This window comes from Corythoichthys intestinalis, chromosome 12 (genome assembly GCF_030265065.1).
Source record: "Corythoichthys intestinalis isolate RoL2023-P3 chromosome 12, ASM3026506v1, whole genome shotgun sequence".
Taxonomy (NCBI): domain Eukaryota; kingdom Metazoa; phylum Chordata; class Actinopteri; order Syngnathiformes; family Syngnathidae; genus Corythoichthys; species Corythoichthys intestinalis.
This window is the reverse complement of record NC_080406.1, coordinates 46,563,963-46,585,058: the sequence shown is the minus strand read 5'-3', so window position 1 is coordinate 46,585,058 and position 21,096 is coordinate 46,563,963. Positions and strand designations below refer to the sequence as shown.

The 21,096-nt window shown below is 41.1% G+C and overlaps 1 protein-coding gene across 1 annotated transcript in view; it reads right to left on the bottom strand.

Moving 5' to 3' along the window:
- The window catches only part of LOC130927226 (receptor tyrosine-protein kinase erbB-4-like), a 453,841-nt gene that overhangs the window by 14,971 nt on the left and 417,774 nt on the right, over nucleotides 1–21,096 (bottom strand). Inside the window, exons 23-24 of the mRNA XM_057852903.1 lie at nucleotides 18,280–18,426; nucleotides 9,096–9,193 (exon numbers count right to left, since the gene is read on the bottom strand). Coding sequence (XP_057708886.1) covers nucleotides 9,096–9,193; nucleotides 18,280–18,426 — 245 coding nt within the window. The remainder of the gene's footprint in view (nucleotides 1–9,095; nucleotides 9,194–18,279; nucleotides 18,427–21,096) is intronic.

The following is a 21,096-nucleotide window of genomic DNA, read 5'->3' as shown; positions in this document are numbered from 1 at the left end:
GAAATGTTTGGAATTTCTCACATTTCTGCATAAAGTCACTATTAAATGTGATCTGATCTTTGCCAAAATAACACAGATGAAAAAACAATGTCTAACTAAAGCCACCCACACATGTATAGGTTTTCATATTTCAATGAGGATAGTATGCAAACAATGATAGAAGGGGGAAAAATAAGTCAGTGAGTCAGAAATATTATGTTTCCCCCTCCCCTCCCCCTTTGGAAACAATAACTTCAACCAGACGCTTCCTGTAGCTGCAGATCAGTCTGGCACATCGATCAGGACTAATCTTGGCCCATTCTTCTCGACAAAACTGCTGTAGTTCAGTCAGATTCCTGGGATGTCTGGCATGAATCGCTGCCTTTTGGTCATGCCACAGCATCTCAATGGGGTTCAAGTCTGGACTTTGACTTGGCCACTCCAGAACGTGTATTTTGCTCTTCTGAAACGATTCAGAAGTTGATTTACTTCCATGTTTTGGATCATTTTCTTGTTGCAGCATTCATCTTCTTTTTAGCTTCAACTGTCTTACAGACGGCCTCAGGCTTTCTCACAAAACATATTGATAAACTTTTGAATTAATTCTTCCATTAATGATTGCAAGTTGTCCAGGACCTGAGGAAGCAAAACAGCCCCAAATCATGATGCTCCCTCCACAATACTTCACGGTGGGGATGAGGTGTTGATGTTGGTGAGCTGTTCCATTTTTCCTCCACACATGACATTGTGTGTTACTCCCAAACAATTAAACTTTGGTTTCATCATTCTACAAAATATTTTGCCAAAACCTCTGTGACGTGTCCAAGTGCCTTTTTGTATACATCAAAAGGACAACAATGTTTTTTTAGACGGACAACGATGTTTTTTTAGACGGCAGTGGCTTCTTGCGTGGAGTCCTCCCACAAACACCATTCTTGGCCATAGTTTTACATATAGTGCACAGAGATATTGTACTGTGCCAGTGATTTCTGTAAGTGTCTAGAACACACTATAGGTTTTTTTTTTTACCTCTCTGAGTTACTCTTGGTGTCATCTTTGGTGGACGGCCACTCCTTGGGAGAGAAGCAACATTGCCAAACTCTCCATTTGTAGACAAGTTCTCTGACTGTCGATTGATGAACACCCAAACTTTTAGAGATGGTTTCGAATCCTTTCCCAGCTTCATACAAATCAACAATCCTTGATCGCAGGTCTTCAGACAGCTCTTATGACCGATCCATGATGCACATCAGACAATGCTTGCCATCAAGACAATTCTTACCAGGTGTATGTTTTATAGTGGGCAGGGCAGCTTTAAACCACCCATCAGTGATTGGACATACACTGGGCTTAAAATGTGATTGGTTTCAATTGCTCTTTGTGTCTCCTTCTGTCATTGTTTGCATTCTAATTAAAATATAAAAAAATATAAATGTTTGAGTGGTCTTAGTTAAAGCAGACACTGATTTTTTACAAAGATCAGATCATATTTGATGGGGATTTTATGCAGAAATGTGAGAAATTCCAAAAGGTTCAGATACTTTTTCATACCACTGTATGTTTTTTTTCATACCACTGTATGTTTTCAGCTGAGGTAAATTGGCATATATTCAAGGGCATATGATAAAATACCTTACCCTTGCTGAAAGAATAAATATTTAAAAATCCATGTAGACATTTCATATACTTAATGGAGTTAAATGGAGGAGTTGGCTGGTGGACATCTGCAGTATCGGGTTTACGTTTGATCATGAGCATACATATTCATGTAAGTGCATGGGAATTACATCAACCTCTCTAAATTGAGTTAACATACATGTCTCATTTGTAATAATGCCATTTGTTGCTGTATCAGATCCTACAATACACATATAACATCACCTTTCGCTCTGAATGATCTGAACTAAAGAAATCTGTTTAGATTGGTTTGACAGCAATGATAAATGCTTGCTGGAAAATCGCTGGAAAACAACACAGCGCTTCACTGTTCTCTTTTTCTTTACCCAAGTGAATAATTCATTGCTGCTTGAATATAAAAGTTAATGTGCCGCTGCCCATATCTGCACTCATATGTGACACTGATGACTTCTTTGCTCACCCTTCTCAACTTAACATGCCGTCTGAAGTACTTTAACTGATGAGGTCAGGGTCACATGGAGGTTTCTTTCAGCTCTATGCTACATGCATTTGTAATTGTGTTTAAAAATCAGTTATTGTTGTATCATACACCATACATAAAAAGGAAACTGGCTTCATTCTTTTTGACCGGATTATGAATGTTGATGTTCATGACAATAATCACACATTCGTAAGAGTCAGATATGTTGATTTACATGTTGTATTTTTCAGAGAAGTTAGCAATTTTCCCCAGAGATATCATATTGCCATACTAAATGATACGGTTTTCAAGCTGAACATATTTTGCCAAAACAAATGGTCAAAATAAAAAAGACCAATTTTTTCATGCCATTTGTAAAATGTTCACCATCCCCACGTTGCTGTCAAAATAGTGTGTGTTCACACATAGTTGCAAAAAACATTAAATTAACAAAAATTAACAAAATTATATAATTTACATGTCACTTACCAAAAACTATTTAACAAAAGTAAACAACAGGCTCCAGATTTAGATGAAAAAAAAAAACACTGTAGCAGCAACTATGATATATGCAGTATATATATATATATATATATATATATATATATATATATATATATATATATATTAGGGTTGTTCCGATAATGTTTTTTTGCTCCCGATCCCGATCGTTTTAGTTTGAGTATCTGCCGATCCCGATATTTCCCGATCCGATTGCTTTTTTTTGCTCCCGATTCAATTCCAATCATTCCCGATAATTTTTCCCAATCATATACATTTTGGCAGTGCATTAAGAAAAAAATGAATAAAACTCGGACGAATATATACATTCAACATACAGTACATAAGTACTGTATTTGTTTATTATGACAATAAATCCTCAAGATGGCATTTACATTATTAACATTCTTTCTGTGAGAGGGATCCACAGATAGAAAGACTTGTGACTGTATATTGTGACTAAATATTGCCATCTAGTGTATTTGTTGAGCTTTCAGTAAATGATACTGTGGCCATCCCAAATGCATGATGGGAAGTGGAACCATGACTGTGCGTCGTGCTACCAATTGATATATCCTCTCTGCGTTGGGAAATAACTTAAGGTGTTAAGACAAAGATCAATTGCCACCCTGCATCCCCACATTGCTTCCCATGATATTTCTAATCATAGGGAGATGGATTGAAAGACTTTAGCCAATGAAAAGAAGGCTCCAAAGGCTGCCAAAATTCAGTCTACTCATTTTGCGCTGCCTTTTATCTCTCTATATAGGTAAAACGGCGTCATTACAGATTGAGCGCGACAATGAGGGAGAGGGTCGTGCAGCGCATACATTAATTTGTTTAAATATTTTAACGTGACACATTTTTTAATAAATTAATTGCCGCCGTTATCAGGATATTTTTGATAACCCTACCTTAAGCCTAAACTAAAGACTCTGGATGAGTGTAACATATTATGTCTGTAACGTTAAATACAATTAGAAAACGATTTAATTAAAAAAAAAAAAAATATATATATATATATATATATATATATATATATTTAAAAAAGGCATGGCCAATATTATTTTGCCGATTCCGATACTTTGAAAATGACGTGATCGGGACATCTCTAATATATATATATATATATATACAGTGCCTTGCAAAAGTATTCGGCCCCCTTGAATCTTGCAACCTTTCGCCACATTTCAGGCTTCAAACATAAAGATATGAAATTTAATTTTTTTGTCAAGAATCAACAACAAGTGGGACACAATCGTGAAGTGGAACAACATTTATTGGATAATTTAAACATTTTTAACAAATAAAAAAGTGAAAAGTGGGGCGTGCAATATTATTCAGCCCCCTTGCGTTAATACTTTGTAGCGCCACCTTTTGCTCCAATTACAGCTGCAAGTCGCTTGGGGTATGTTTCTATCAGTTTTGCACATCGAGAGACTGACATTCTTGCCCATTCTTCCTTGCAAAACAGCTCGAGCTCAGTGAGGTTGGATGAAGAGTGTTTGTGAACAGCAGTCTTCAGCTCTTTCCACAGATTCTCGATTGGATTCAGGTCTGGACTTTGACTTGGCCATTCTAACACCTGGATACGTTTATTTTTGAACCATTCCATTGTAGATTTGGCTTTATGTTTTGGATCATTGTCCTGTTGGAAGATAAATCTCCGTCCCAGTCTCGGGTCTTGTGCAGATACCAACAGGTTTTCTTCCAGAATGTTCCTGTATTTGGCTGCATCCATCTTCCCGTCAATTTTAACCATCTTCCCTGTCCCTGCTGAAGAAAAGCAGGCCCAAACCATGATGCTGACACCACCATGTTTGACAGTGGGGATGGTGTGTTCAGGGTGATGAGCTGTGTTGCTTTTACGCCAAACATATCGTTTTGCATTGTGGCCAAAAAGTTCAATTTTGGTTTCATCTGACCAGAGCACCTTCTTCCACATGTTTGGTGTGTCTCCCAGGTAGCTTGTGGCAAACTTTAAACGAGACTTTTTATGGATATCTTTGAGAAATGGCTTTCTTCTTGCCACTCTTCCATAAAGGCCAGATTTGTGCAATGTACGACTGATTGTTGTCCTATGGACAGACTCTCCCACCTCAGCTGTAGATCTCTGCAGTTCATCCAGAGTGATCATGGGCCTCTTGGCTGCATCTCTGATCAGTTTTCTCCTTGTTTGAGAAGAAAGTTTGGAAGGACGGCCGGGTCTTGGTAGATTTGCAGTGGTCTGATGCTCCTTCCATTTCAATATGATGGCTTGCACAGTGCTCCTTGAGATGTTTAAAGCTTGGGAAATCTTTTTGTATCCAAATCCGGCTTTAAACTTCTCCACAACAGTATCTCGGACCTGCCTGGTGTGTTCCTTGGTTTGCATAATGCTCTCTGCACTTTAAACAGAACCCTGAGACTATCACAGAGAAGGTGCATTTATACGGAGACTTGATTACACACAGTTGGATTCTATTTATCATCATCGGTCATTTAGGACAACATTGGATCATTCAGAGATCCTCACTGAACTTCTGGAGTGAGTTTGCTGCATTGAAAGTAAAGGGGCCGAATAATATTGCACGCCCCACTTTTCATTTATTTATTTTTTAAAAAACTTTAAATTATCCAATAAATGTTGTTCCACTTCACGATTGTGTCCCACTTGTTGTTGATTCTTGACAAAAAAATTAAATTTCATATCTTTATGTTTGAAGCCTGAAATGTGGCGAAAGGTTGCAAGATTCAAGGGGGCCGAATACTATTGCAAGGCACTGTAAAAAAAAATTAAAAAAAAAAAATAAAAAAAAATAAAAAAAAAAAAATATATATATATATATATATATATATATATATATATATATTTTTTTTTATTATTATTAAATTTATTAGGATTATGGAAGCTTCCACTCTGGGAAAATATATACATACATTATATCCTCTATATACATAATAGAATAAAAATATACTGTACTGTGCAAAAGTTTAGGCAGGTGTCCTGCCTAAAACATTTGCAAAGTACTGTACAAAAATATATTTATATATATATATACATATATATACAGTGCCTTGCAAAAGTATTCGGCCCCCTTGAACCTTGCAACCTTTCGCCACATTTCAGGCTTCAAACATAAAGATATAAAATGTTATTTTTTTGTCAAGAATCAACAACAAGTGGGACACAATCGTGAAGTGGAACAACATTTATTGGATAATTTAAACATTTTTAACAAATAAAAAAGTGAAAAGTGGGGCGTGCAATATTATTCAGCCCCCTTGCGTTAATACTTTGTAGCGCCACCTTTTGCTCCAATTACAGCTGCAAGTCGCTTGGGGTATGTTTCTATCAGTTTTGCACATCGAGAGACTGACATTCTTGCCCATTCTTCCTTGCAAAACAGCTCGAGCTCAGTGAGGTTGGATGAAGAGTGTTTGTGAACAGCAGTCTTCAGCTCTTTCCACAGATTCTCGATTGGATTCAGGTCTGGACTTTGACTTGGCCATTCTAACACCTGGATACGTTTATTTTTGAACCATTCCATTGTAGATTTGGCTTTATGTTTTGGATCATTGTCCTGTTGGAAGATAAATCTCCGTCCCAGTCTCGGGTCTTGTGCAGATACCAACAGGTTTTCTTCCAGAATGTTCCTGTATTTGGCTGCATCCATCTTCCCGTCAATTTTAACCATCTTCCCTGTCCCTGCTGAAGAAAAGCAGGCCCAAACCATGATGCTGACACCACCATGTTTGACAGTGGGGATGGTGTGTTCAGGGTGATGAGCTGTGTTGCTTTTACGCCAAACATATCGTTTTGCATTGTGGCCAAAAAGTTCAATTTTGGTTTCATCTGACTAGAGCACCTTCTTCCACATGTTTGGTGTGTCTCCCAGGTGGCTTGTGGCAAACTTTAAACGAGACTTTTTATGGATATCTTTGAGAAATGGCTTTCTTCTTGCCACTCTTCCATAAAGGCCAGATTTGTGCAATGTACGACTGATTGTTGTCCTATGGACAGACTCTCCCACCTCAGCTGTAGATCTCTGCAGTTCATCCAGAGTGATCATGGGCCTCTTGGCTGCATCTCTGATCAGTTTTCTCCTTGTTTGAGAAGAAAGTTTGGAAGGACGGCCGGGTCTTGGTAGATTTGCAGTGGTCTGATGCTCCTTCCATTTCAATATGATGGCTTGCACAGTGCTCCTTGAGATGTTTAAAGCTTGGGAAATCTTTTTGTATCCAAATCCGGCTTTAAACTTCTCCACAACAGTATCTCGGACCTGCCTGGTGTGTTCCTTGGTTTTCATAATGCTCTCTGCACTTTAAACAGAACCCTGAGACTATCACAGAGCAGGTGCATTTATACGGAGCCTTGATTACACATAGGTGGATTCTATTTATCATCATCGGTCATTTAGGACAACATTGGATCATTCAAAGATCCTCACTGAACTTCTGGAGTGAGTTTGCTGAACTGAAAGTAAAGGGGCCGAATAATATTGCACGCCCCACTTTTCAGTTTTTTATTTGTTAAAAAAGTTTAAATTATCCAATAAATGTTGTTCCACTTCACGATTGTGTCCCACTTGTTGTTAATTCTTGACAAAAAAATAAAATTTCATACCTTTATGTTTGAAGCCTGAAATGTGGCGAAAGGTTGCAAGATTCAAGGGGGCCGAATACTTTTGCAAGGCACTGTATATATATATACACACACACACACTCACCGGCCACTTTATTATGTACACCATGCTAGTAACGGGTTGGACCCCCTTTTGCCTTCAGAACTGCCTCAAATCTTCGTGGCATAGATTCAACAAGGTGCTGGAAGCATTCCTCAGAGAGTTTGGTCCATATTGACATGATGACATCACAACGTTGGTGCAGATTTGTCGGCTACACATCCATGATGCAAATCTCCCGTTCCACCACATCCCAAAGATGCTCTATTGGATTGAGATCTGATGACTGTGGAGGCCATTTGAGTACAGTGAACTCATTGTCATGTTTAAGAAACCAGTCTGAGATTATTCCAGCTTTATGACATGGCGCATTATCCTGCTGAATGTAGCCATCAGAAGTTGGGTACATTGTGGTCATAAAGGGATGGACATGGTCAGCAACAATACTCAGGTAGGCTGTGGCATTCCAACGATGCTCAATTGGTACCAAGGGGCCCAAAGAGTGCCGAGAAAATATTCCCCACACCATTACACCACCACCACCACCCCCACCACCACCAGCCTGAACCGTTGATACAAGGCAGGATGGATCCATGCTTTCATGTTGTTGACGCCAAATTCTGACCCTACCATCCGAATGTCGCAGCAGAAATCGAGACTCATCAGACCAGGCAACGTTTTTCCAATCTTCTATTGTCCAATTTCGATGAGCTTGTGCAAATTGTAGCCTCAGTTTCCTGTTCTTAGCTGAAAGGAGTGGCACCCGGCGTGGTCTTCTGCTGCTGTAGCCCATCTGCTTCAAAGTTCGACGTACTGTGCATTCAGAGATGCTCTTCTGACAACGTGTGGTTATTTGAGTCACTGTTGCCTTTCTATCAACTCGAACCAGTCTGGCCATTCTCCTCTGACCTCTGGCATCAACAAGGCATTTCCGCCCACAGAACTGCCGCTCACTGGATATTTTTTCTTTTTCGGACCATTCTCTGTAAACCCTAGAGATGGTTGTGCGTGAAAATCCCAGTCGATCAGCAGTTTCTCAGACCAGCCCTTCTGGCACCAACAACCTTGCCACGTTTAAAGTCACTCAAATCACCTTTCTTCCCCATACTGATGCTCGGTTTGAACTGCAGGAGATTGTCTTAAACCATGTCTACATGCCTAAATGCACTGAGTTGCCGCCATGTGATTGGCTGATTAGAAATTAAGTGTTAACAAGCAGTTGGACAGGTGTACCTAATAAAGTGGCCGGTGATTGTATATATATATATATATATATATATATATATATATATATATATATATATATATATATATATATATATATATATATATATATATATATATATATATATATACATATATATATATATATGATTTTTTTTCAGAACATCAAATGTAACGTAACATGGACATTTATAAGATTATATCATTAGTATATTAAAAATAAAGACTTTTAGCTGCAGTTTCTTTTTTTTAAAAAACAAGAAATGAAGCCTATCCAACTTTAGGGCCTGTTTTATTTTGGGTCACATTTACATGGATAGAAAATACATCAAATGTGCACTTTGCCAATGACGGCCCATTTTGACTGGGAGAGGAGAATGAATGAATATTCATTTGCCCCTCCTAGTCAAAATGTCAAGCGCCATCAATGGCACTGAAAGATGAGCATTCACAGACAGTCTTCTCAGTTGAATTGAATTGGCTGTCTCTCGTTGTCAGTGAGTTAATATTCACATGTGCAATACATTCCCTGCTTCTGATTTTAATTCTGCAATTTACTCATCCAGTTTCAGGTTATATTATGAAAATCTGACCGCAGTGGCGTACTTAAACAGTCCCTATTGACATACTTGAATAACAAGGTATCTTTGCGGATCACGAGCCATCCTGGTGAACTCTGCTGCCAGCTCTCTGAACTTGGGTCGGCTGTCTGCATCGATCATCCAGCCTGGAAGGGAAAAAAAAAAATCACATTTCAATGAATATAAATAAACCTATTTTGAGAAGGGAATATCTGGGCTTAACTTCAAAACAGTGCATGCCGATGTTGACATCAGTGCTCTTCATTTCTTTGTGTATGATTATTCACACAATGCCAAATATATACTAGTATGAGTGCTATGGGGACAAAGGCGCCTGTGATTTATTTTAAGCATACGAGAACAAGCGGGAGAGTAATTTTTTAGTAGGCCAGCAAAATATTTTGATTGAACATCGCCATTGCAATGCGCGCGTGCGCAATAGTCCCATCGCAAGACGTGCGATTTTGTTTGTTTGTCTTGCTTCATAAAAGCAGCAAGTGTGTTGAGAAATGTCCCCCACCCCAATAGCAGGCCACTGCGTGCCGGATCCGGCCTCAGCACGCCAGATCCGCATAGCAATCACACCTGCTTAACGGCAGTGCGCCAGATGCAGCGTGGATCAGCATTATGACAGTCCAAATGACAGGTTACGCACTGTTCTGGGACGGACCGTGCAGACCGGACACGCTCAGACTCCTACTTAACGTCAGTGCGCCAGATGCGGTCCGGATCAGCACAATGGCAGTCCAAATGATAGGTTATGCACGGTTCTGGGGCGGACCGTGCAGGCCGGACGTGCTCAAAAAATTTAACAGCTGACATGTGACGTCACTGTCAGTGCGCACCAAACAGAAGAGCACGCAGGAGTCACGACACATCAGCGGACGGCAAATGTGTATGGTAAGCGCTTAATTCAAAGTCATAATCGCGTTTTGAAGTCACTGCTTGACTGCTAAACAAATTATTCAATCAAGCATTAACAAAATGGCCGGTGTATTCAAGTGATCTGACATGTCTGCAAATTAAGTAATTCAAAATTTGTTGCATAACAACATATGGAAGGAAAAATCATTTACTGTGTTGCTGTAAATGTTTCAATGTTTGAACACTATGAAACTAAGCCCAGCCTCCTTGTCTTTGTGTATTTCTGCCTTGAATTGCACAGATGGGTGAGCCTGGGACCAGGTGCCGCTGATCATCGTCAGCAGCTTATTCACACATGGCACATCATTGCCAGATCAACAACTCACCAACAGGTATGTGGCTTTCAGCTAACAAAGAATTTATAATCCTGATACTAGTGATGGGTCCGTGAGACCTGATGAAGTGTGTCGACACAGTGACACACTGTGTTGACACAGTGTGGATACTGTGTCATTGAATACTGACACCTGCTGGACATAAAAACAATCCCTACAGGCAACCCACTTGACAGACTGACACTGAATTGACAACATAGTAAAATCAAATCATTTAAATCTTTGCATTCATATTGCATTATTCCATATCTTTAAATTTTGTGAACATATATTACAATGTGAAAATGTAAGTAATAATGAATGGGTGAATGAGGATGCTTGTGGACTTTTTGTTCTGATAAAAATTTTATTCAAAAAGATAGTTTTTTTTTATGTTTAAAATTTAGTTGGTTCCTTTTTATTTATTTTGTTAAAACAAGCAATTTCACCTGCTGTGGACAACACACACTCGCATGGAACCAACGATGCCAGCATGCGCAAGAATTTCTTAGCCAGTTGAAAGAGGTTTGGATAAGGTTTCCATCGGCGCCTTCAGTATTGAAGAAAATCTGCAATGCGTGCCATGTTCGGCTAAGCCAGACATGCCCAAAGTCCGGCCCGGGGGCCAAATGCGGCTCTTGGTCAAATTTCAACCGCCCCCCTGCCTCTGTCATAAAATCAATAACGTCTGGCCCGCACACAGACTTATTAAATTGGTCAGAGGTACTGCTACCAGCATATGAAGTAGCTTACACACTAAATGCTGCTCCTCATTTACCCACTAAAAGGCAGCAGCACTCTAAGCAACATTACCCCATGTGACTTTTTACTCCCAATTTTCTAAAATGGCGACAATCAACAAAAAAAAAAGTTGACTGCGACGGCCGACGCTTCAAGGATAGGTGGAAATTGGACTATTTCTTCACTAAAATACACAACAACTGTGTCTGCATCATTTGCAAAGAGACAGTCACTGTTTTTAAAGAGTTCAATTTGAGGCGATATTACCAAACAAGACACACTGACATGTACGGCAAGATTACAGGGAAGATACATAGCGAGAAATTGAAGCAACTTGAAGCTAGTTTAATTATACAGCAGCAGTATTTCACAAGAGCCCAAGAGTGGAAAGAGAACACCACAAAGGCTAGTTGCGAGATTGTTGAAATTATTCATTAAAAAAAAAAATAAATAAAGCAAATGTGACACAAGGAATGGCTTGCTAAAATTTGCTTAAATATATTGTTCTACGTAAAGAACGTCAGCCAAGATCGGCCCCCCACATTTTTACCACACCAAATCTGGCCCCCTTTACAAAAAGTGTGGACACCCCTGGGCTAAGCCATTCATCGTTGCACTTTTGCAATTTCATCTACATTTGCATTGCCTCCTTGACTCCCCACTTCGTCTTCTAAGTGCTACCATAGCCCATCAGAAAAAAAATTAAGTGGGCACTAGATAAATTATAGCTTAATTACCGATTTATAATAAATTACCAAAAAAGCTACTGTGGGAAAGTAAAGGAATGGCTCTATACCAGTGTTATCTTGGGATTATCAGAAACTTCATTCTCATGTTTCGCTCAATAATGCTTCAGCATTGAGGACGTGGCTACTGTTTGTATATGACAGGTTGAAAGTACAAATGCGACATTTCACCCGTAAAAAAAAAAAAAAAATAACGTTAATAAAATATCCGATGTTCTTTGAGCCGCGCCGTGCAACGCGATCCATTCATCATGTTCAGACCAGGACTCGTACCTGCACGCAAGACGCGTCAAGGACGATAGGCGAGTACTCTGACCAATATGCTAGCAGGTTAAATGCCATTGGTTTCTCTTGAAGGCATCAAAAGGGATATTTCCACGCACCGCAAATGACTGACCCGCATGTAACCGTCACATTAATAAACTAAGAGTTACCTTAAAATTTATTGTATTTTGAATGGAAGATGACAAGTGCGTTTTCCCTGTGTTACGTCCATTTCCACAGCATGTAGACAACGAGGAAGTAACTGTGAGATGTGGATTGTTTCAGCGTCTCCATTGCGTTGACAGACGCTCTTCCTTTTGAACCAGTTTGCCGCGTCATGACTGTGTCAACACAGTTCAATGAGTTCATGCATCGGTCACGTGATTTTCTTGTAGCGATAAGCGCACTGACGCAGGGGTTGCTCCATGAGCTCAGTGCGCGCAGGCGCATTAGTGTCACCGGCCCATCACTAACTGATACTGAGCTCATTTTTGTGTTTCCCCCCCCTAGATCCTGTACTGCTTACCTGACAAAACGCCTGCATGCCCGTTCACCTGTTCTATCACCAAACTGCCCACCGGATTCTTCAGACACTATCTACCACTCCCTCTCATTGTCAATGAATTAGGTCGTCCGTTGCCCCAGAACCTTAACAAGTACAATACGTTGTTTACAGTCTAAAAATGGATCATCTTTAATGTTGAGTTGCTTGTTCCAATTAAAATATTATGTGCAAAAAACAATGTTGTATTTTTTTGTATGTTGCCTTAATATGTTAGCATTAATAAATGGCATGAAAAAAGTTGTCATTATTGCTTTTAATAAACAAATTTAATTTGCAATATAAACACATTAAAGTATGATACATTGAACAAAATGGACCCAAAATTTAATACTGAAAACGGTTTTGATACAAATCTGGCCCAGACTGGGTAACGTGTGCCATATCCGGGCCATACATTATCGTAGTGTCTACTACTTTGGACCAGTTCTGGCCCAAAACTGTTACTTATCTGGCAAGTGACTCCATACTGAGGTTGAGCCATTGTTCAAAAAGAGATTGGGGCGGATCCGTTGTATGAAGTTGGGCTGGAATTTGCAGTAAATCTGGCCCATGTCCGCTCCTGTTATATTTTGCTATCTGGGCAGTTACTGTACGTACAGCAATCTTCATCATTCACCGATGAACCCCCTTAGTTTCGATTAAACGGTATTGGATGAATACAAAGTGGTCATGGTGAGTCAACCAAAAGCTTCCCAAACAGACCTTTTCAAGTAATCTGGTGAAAATTCTTGTAGCTCTAATATCGCAACACATATCCCAAATCCCCAAAAAGTAACGTCAGTTTTTTTCCCCCACTATCGTTCAGCCCTAATATGTAGTGAAATAAGACTTCATGGATTCTATTGAGAACTGCTGCCTAATAGCACATGTTGGGATAAAAAACACCTTCACATTTCCTGCTTGTGGCCTTATCTGAAAGGAAAGTACACCTTTAAGGTTTTTGAGGAGTCGTGTGTATCAAAATGAAACAAAAGTCACAACAGATAGGTGACCTCATTCTGCTGTGCCTGCTTGCCAGGTGGCTGCTGGTTCAAGGTGTCACCAAACGCCAAGGTGACTGGCAGGACTCAAGCTCACAGGCTGAGGTGATACTGGCATGAAATCAAAGGTTTACTGTGCCACCGTGCCAGGACAGCGGTGACCAATTGATAAAGCTACCATGTTGATGGGGAGGTTATGTACAGTTCGAGAAGAGTAGTTTGCACGTCTTACAAACTTTTTTTTTTTTTTAATGTTTATCCTCCCTCACAAATTCAGTTGTGTTGTTCAGAGCAGTAGCATTGAACTCATTGGCTGCCATTGACGGTGATAGACGCCCAATCCATTTGAAGTGGGAGAGCTGCAGTGAATGAACAATTGTTTTTCAATGTGGCAGATCTGCCTGTAATAAGCAGAAGGATGAAAAAAGTCACACAATTGGACATCTATAATCGTCATTGGCACTGCAAGAGTTAATGGAGCCACTGGAACTGGCACATTTTGTTCGATTGTATAAAATAAACAGAGACCAAGCGGGGAAACAGATTGTTTCGAAAATAAGTCTCATGTGGAGCTGCAATATTGATGCCCGTACATGTCAGTGAGAAAACCAATTTTCTAAAAATAACTTTAATAATATGTTGTTTGACTTGGCTTTCTATCATCTTGAATTTGTTTGTCCAACAGAAAAGCAAAACTACAAAATTAATTTAAAACTAAATTAACTCATTCCCTGCCACTGACGACAATAGACGTCAAATCTATTTGAAATATACGCCAAAACATATTGAACATCCATCTCCTTAAGGGGGGTGTGACCGCACCCGGGCCTCTTAGTGGCCCAGTTTGCGGGTGTAATGTGGCCGAGGTTGGACGAGGTTATGGTCAAACAGAAAGGTAAGATAATGTGTGGAGCTGTAATATTATTAGAATTAATCTGCCAGGCACCCCACGCTTGGCCGGTTGTCCAGAGGGGCCCACAAAAAAATTTCTACTTGACCCTCACTCCACAACACTCACAGGATGATCGGATTGAGGGGCCTACAAACAAGCAAGATTTCTGGCTGTCACAGACGTCTAACTTCTTCTAACGAGGTCTAACGAGGCTCCACTCGTTACCTGTATTAATGGCACCTGTTTTAACTCATTATCGGTATAAAAGACACCTGTCCACAATCTCAGTCAGTCACACTCTTAACTCCACTATGGCCAAGACCAAAGAGCTGTCGAAGGACACCAGAGACAAAAATGTAGACCTGCACCAGGCTGGGAAGACTGAATCTACAATAGGTAAAACGCTTGGTGTAAAGAAATCAACTGTGGGAGCAATTATTAGAAAATGGAAGACATACAAGACCACTGATAATCTCCCTCGATCTGGGGATCCATGCAAGATCTCACCCCGTGGCGTCAAAATGATAACAAGAATGGTGAGCAAAAATCCCAGAACCACACGGGGGGACCTAGTGAATGCTACAGAGAGCTGGGACCACAGTAACAAAGGCTACGATCAGTAACAAAATGCGCCGCCAGGGACTCAAATCCTGCACTGCCAGACGTGTCCCCCTGCTGAAGCCAGTACACGTCCAGGCCCGTCTGCGGTTCGCTAGAGAACATTTGGATGATCCAGAAGAGGACTGGGAGAATGTGTTATGGTCAAATGAAACCAAAATAGAACTTTTTGGTAGAAACACAGGTTCTCGTGTTTGGAGAAGAAAGAATACTGAATTGCATCCGAAGAACACCATACCCACTGTGACCATGGGGGTGGAAACATCATGCTTTGGGGCTGTTTTTTTTTGGGGGGGGGGGTACCAGGACGACGGATCTGTGTAAAGGAAAGAATGAATGGGGCCATGTATCGAGAAATTTTGAGTGAAAATCTCCTTCCATCAGCAAGGGCATTGAAGATGATATGTGGCTGGGTCTTTCAGCATGGCAATGATCCCAAACACACAGCCAGGGCCACAAAGGAAATGCTTCGTAACACACATTTTCAAGGTCCTTGAGTGGCCTAGCCAGTCTACAGCTCTGAACCCCATAGAAAATTTGTGCAGGGAGTTGAAAGTCCGTATTGCCCAACGACAGCCCCAAAACATTAGCCTGGTACACCAGACTCAATGCTGTTCCAGCTATTGAGTCTGGCCACCATTCCCACGGAAACAATTTCCAGGGCGGAGCAAGCCACAGCAAACAGACAGCGGAGTGGACTAATCAGCGACGGGCAGACGTGACGTTAGTAAAATGGCGACCGCAGGACGATGGACTTGCGCGCGGAAGTAAACATACGAAGAGAGCGGAGTTTATTCGACATGGCTAGCGCGAGACAGACTGTTGTCAATGACTCGTGTCGATGTGTTTTTGGTCATTTAAAACTGATTTTACCGTGGATTGGAACATATTCTCGGCTCTGCCGTTCACCATCTGTGCTGCTGAAGAGACGACTTTCGACGCACAAGAGTGACGTTGCTCGTGAAGAACACGTCACGCAAATAAACGAATCTGATTTGTCGATTGATTTTGTATCTGCTCGAAAAGGCCGTTAATGGGATGGTTCCCAGACTATTTCTCTCAGTGTTTGAAAAATACAGGGAGAATAGTCTGGCAGAGCCAGGCTACCAAAACATAACTGCTCTAGAGGAGATCTGCATGGAGGAATGGGCCAAAATACCAGTAACAGTGTGTGAAAACCTTGTGAAGAGTTATAGAAAATGTTTGGCCTCCGTTATTGCCAACAAAGGGTACATAACAAGTATTGAGATGAACTTTTGGTATTGACCAAATAATTATTTTTCACCATGATTTGCAAATAAATTCTTTAAAAATCAAACAATTTTATTTTCTGGGTTTTTTTCCACATTCTGTCTCTCATGGTTAAGGTTTACCCATGTTGACAATTACAGGCCTTTCTAATATTTTCAAGTGGGAGAACTTGCACAATTAGTGGTTGACTAAATACTTATTTGCTCCTCTGTAAGTACTGTATTTGTTTATTATAACAATAAATCCACAAGATGGTATTAACATTATTAACATTCTTTCTGTTAAGGGATCCACGGATAGAAAGACTTGTAGTTCTTAAAAAATGCATGTTAGTACAAGTTATAGTAATTTTATATTAAAACCCCTCTTAATGTTTTCGTTTTAATAAAATTTGTAAAATTTTTAATCAGAAAATAAACTAGTAGCTCTTCATTGTTGACGTCGCCGAGCAGTGACGTTACATGGGCTCCCTGCCGTCCTTCCACAGTGTCTTTAACTGCGTAAGGTAGTGATTGAAATACACCACAAGGTGTTAATGGCGAGTTTTAAATTAATTACAAATCAAGCCAATGAGTACGTTTTGTCCCTCGACTGACGCCGTAGTTCCCTATTTACTGATCCATCCACATCATTTGAGTGCTGGCTTCACAACGTACGAGACCTCTGATAGTTTGTATTTTGTGACTAAATGTTGCCATCCAGTGTATTTGTTGAGCTAAACAAAATGTTTGAATAGAGTTTGACCCAAAGTCTGAATAAGTTTTATATTTATTTTGCATAGCTATTTTGATTGGGAATGCCAGTTCTCTTTGCATTGCGCGCTTTTCTTTTTGTGAACATTATTTTTTTTTTGAGAGATAGGAATATTATTTTTGTTGTGCTTTCACTGAATGATACTTATGTTTGTTGGGAAGGAGTTGCCAAAGCTTATGTCAATAAACAGCATGGTCCAATGAACACCTGTGTCCACTCGCCTTTCTCAGCCTCCAAGCTCTCAATGTGCAAAAAAACGGCGTCTTTGTAATCTGTTTGAGGCAATGCATGAGCGGGTCATTCTGCGCATGCGTTAAATGCGTCAAATATTTTAACGTGATTAATTAAAAAAATGAATTACCACACGTTAACGCGATAAATTTGACAGCACTAAAAGAAACTAATCATAGAAAAAAATATGAGCGTGGTGGGCATGTGAGTGAAATGGCTAGACAATACAGCTCACAACACGACTCACCATATCCTCCTCTACTTACACACGCACTGTCTCCTCGGACTTCCGTTCGTCAGTAAGTTGAGCGGCCATAAAAATGCTTTTTTGTTTCCTATTTATTCATAATTTATCTGTTTTACATGAGTGTAATTTAATGCACTTGTTAAATTAGATAGAACACAGCTCACTGTATCCTCTACCTTCACACCCCCCGTCTCTTCCGATCTCCGTTCGACAATCTTTATAAGTTAAGGTGATAATAAAAATGCTTATTTTATTTTCAATTTATTTATAATTGATTTGCTTTGCTATGTGTAATTGCTATTTGTAATTGTATTTGCAGTATTTATTAAGGATTTAGCATAGGTTTTTTTGGCTGAGGAATGAATGAACCGAATTTTAATGTATCCTTATGGGGAAATCCCTCTCGACATATGACCATTTCGACATACAAACAAGGCCCTGGAATAAATTAAATTTGCATGTCGAGGCACCACTGTATTAAAAAACATGTATGTAAAAATATTACCCCATTATGATTTATTTGTTTTTTGGACAACGATGGGACGTCCAAATAAACTGGAAGGACTGGCTATGAATGCTCATCTTTCAGTGCATTCACTGCCAGCGCTCCCAATAAAAAGAGATTCAACATTTAGTGTCGTCAGTGGCCGCCAATGAGTTAAATGATTGCCTATAATGAGTTAAGATTTGTAAATTATTCACTTACATTTGACTAAAACCATGTAGACGTCAATGGTGCAGATAGGTGGCTGTGGGAGACGTTCCCCTTTCTCCAGGAGGTCTGGAATATCTCTGGTTGAAATGCCATCATATGGTTTCCCTCCAAAGGTCATTAGCTCCCAAATTGTCACCCCTAAAAAATAGAGTAATTATAAAAAGAGTTAGACATTTATTATTTGAAAAAAAAAAAAAATAATAATAAATAAATAAATAAATAAAGCAAAGGAACAAAGGGGAAAGGAAAACAGAAAACCAAGATATTTGTTATCGGAGAAGCAAAGACATGAGCAACCAGAGGAGATCAGAGAAAAAGCTCGGATTAAGAAACAAAGAATAGCAGAGGGAACTAATCAGAGGAACTGACAGGATGCATTTGAACTTTGAATGGAATGAGAAGGACTAATTGATTAAAAGATAAAAGAGAGCCTAATATAGATTTGGTTATTTAAAAACTAATGAAATCAGTGTGTTTGTGGGTGAAATAGTAAAAGCATGACTTGACTTTTATGTCAGATTTATAACACAAAAAAAACTACAATCCATTAAATATTCTATGGACTCAATATATATATATATATATATATATTTTTTAAATCAGTATTCAGGTATTATGTATTTCTGACAATATACACTGCTGGCCGAAAGTATTAGCACCCCTGCAATTCTGTCAGATAATGCTCAATTTCTCCCAGAAAATGATTTCAGTTACAAATGCTTTGGGAGTAATATTCATTCATATTCATTTTGCTTGCAACGAAAAAACACAAAAGAGAATGGGAAAAAAATTAAATCATTACATTTTACACAAAACTCCAAGAATGGGCCAGGGAAAGTATTGGTACCCTTTGTAAAATCATGTGATGCTTCTTTAATTTGTGTAATTAACAGCACGTGTTACTTACCTGTCGCAAATAACAGGTGGTGGCAATAACTAAATCACATTTGCAGCCAGTTTAAATGGATTGAAGTTAACTCAACCTCTGTCCTGTGCCCTTGTGTGTACCAAATTGAGCATGGAGAAAAGAAAGAAGACCAAAGAACTGTCTGAGGACTTCCATCCATCCATCCATTATCTTCCGCTTATTCCGGGGTCGGGTCGCGGGGGCAGCAGCTTCAGCAGGGAAGCCCAGACTTCCCTCTCCCCAGCCACTTCAGCCAGCTCCTCCGGCGGGATTCCAAGGCGTTCCCAGGCCAGCCGAGCGGCATAGTCTCTCCAGCGTGTCCTGGGTGGACCCCGGGGCCTCCCGCCGGTGGGACATGCCCGGAACACCTCTCCAGGGAGGCGTCCAGGAGGCATCCGAACCAGATGCCCGAGCCACCTCAACTGGCTCCTCTCAACACGGAGGAGTAACGGCTCGACACCAAGCCCCTCCCGGATGACCGAGCTTCTCACCCGATCTCTAAGGGAGAGCCCGGACACCCTGCGGAGGAAACTCATTTCGGCCGCTTGTATCCGTGATCTTGTTCTTTCGGTCACGACCCACAGCTCGTGACCATAGGTGAGGGTAGGAACGTAGATCGACCGGTAAATCGAGAGCTTCGCCTTTTGGCTCAGCTCCTTCTTCACCACAACGGACCGGTGCAGAGTCCGCATCACTGCAGATGCTGCACCGATCCGCCTATAAATCTCCCGCTCCCTCCTACCCTCACTCGTGAACAAGACCCCAAGATACTTGAACTCCTCCACTTGGGGCAGGATCTCATCCCCGACCCGGAGAGGGCATGCCACCCTTTTCCGGCTGAGGACCATGGTCTCGGATTTGGAGGTGCTGATCTTCATCCCAACCGCTTCACACTCAGCTGCAAACCGCCCCAGTGAGAGTTGGAGGTCACGGCTTGATGAAGCCAACAGCACCACATCGTCTGCAAAAAGCAGAGATGCAATGCTGAGGCCACCAAACCGGACACCCTCAATGCTTCGGCTGCGCCTAGAAATTCGGTCCATAAAAATTATGAACAGAATCGGTGACAAAGGGCAGCCTTCGCGGAGTCCAATCCTCACTGGGAACGAATTCGACTTACTGCCGGCAATGCGGACCAGACTCTGACACCGGTCGTACAGGGACCGAACAGCCCTTACCAAGGGGCTCGGTACCCCGTACTCCCGGAGCACCCTCCACAGGACTCCCCTAGGCACACGGTCGAACGCCTTCTCCAAATCTACAAAACACATGTAGACTGGTTGGGCGAACTCCCATGCACCCTCGAGGACCCTGCCGAGGGTGTAGAGCTGGTCCACTGTTCCACGGCCGGGACGAAAACCACACTGCTCCTCCTGAATCCGAGATTCGACTTCCCGACGGAACCTCCTCTCCAGCACCCCTGAATAGACTTTACCGGGGAGGCTGAGGAGTGTGATCCCTCTATAATTGGAACACACCCTCCGGTCCCCCTTTTTAAAAAGGGGGACCACCACCCCGGTCTGCCAATCCAGAGGCACTGTCCCCGTTGTCCACGCGATGTTGTAGAGGCGTGTCAGCCATGACAGCCCTACGACATCCAGAGCCTTTAGGAACTCCGGGCGGATCTCATCTACCCCCGGGGCCTTGCCACCGAGGAGCTTACCAACCGCCTCAGTGACTTCAACCCCAGAAATTGAAGAGCCTACCTCAGAGTCCCCAGACTCTGCTTCCTCAAAGGAAGGCGTGTCGGTGGAATTGAGGAGGGCTTCAAAGCTCACTCACGACGTCCCGAGTCGAGGTCAGCAGTACACCATCTTCACTATACACAGTGTTAATGGTGCACTGCTTTCCTCTCCTCAGACGCCGGATGGTGGACCAGAATTTCCTCGAAGCCGTCCGGA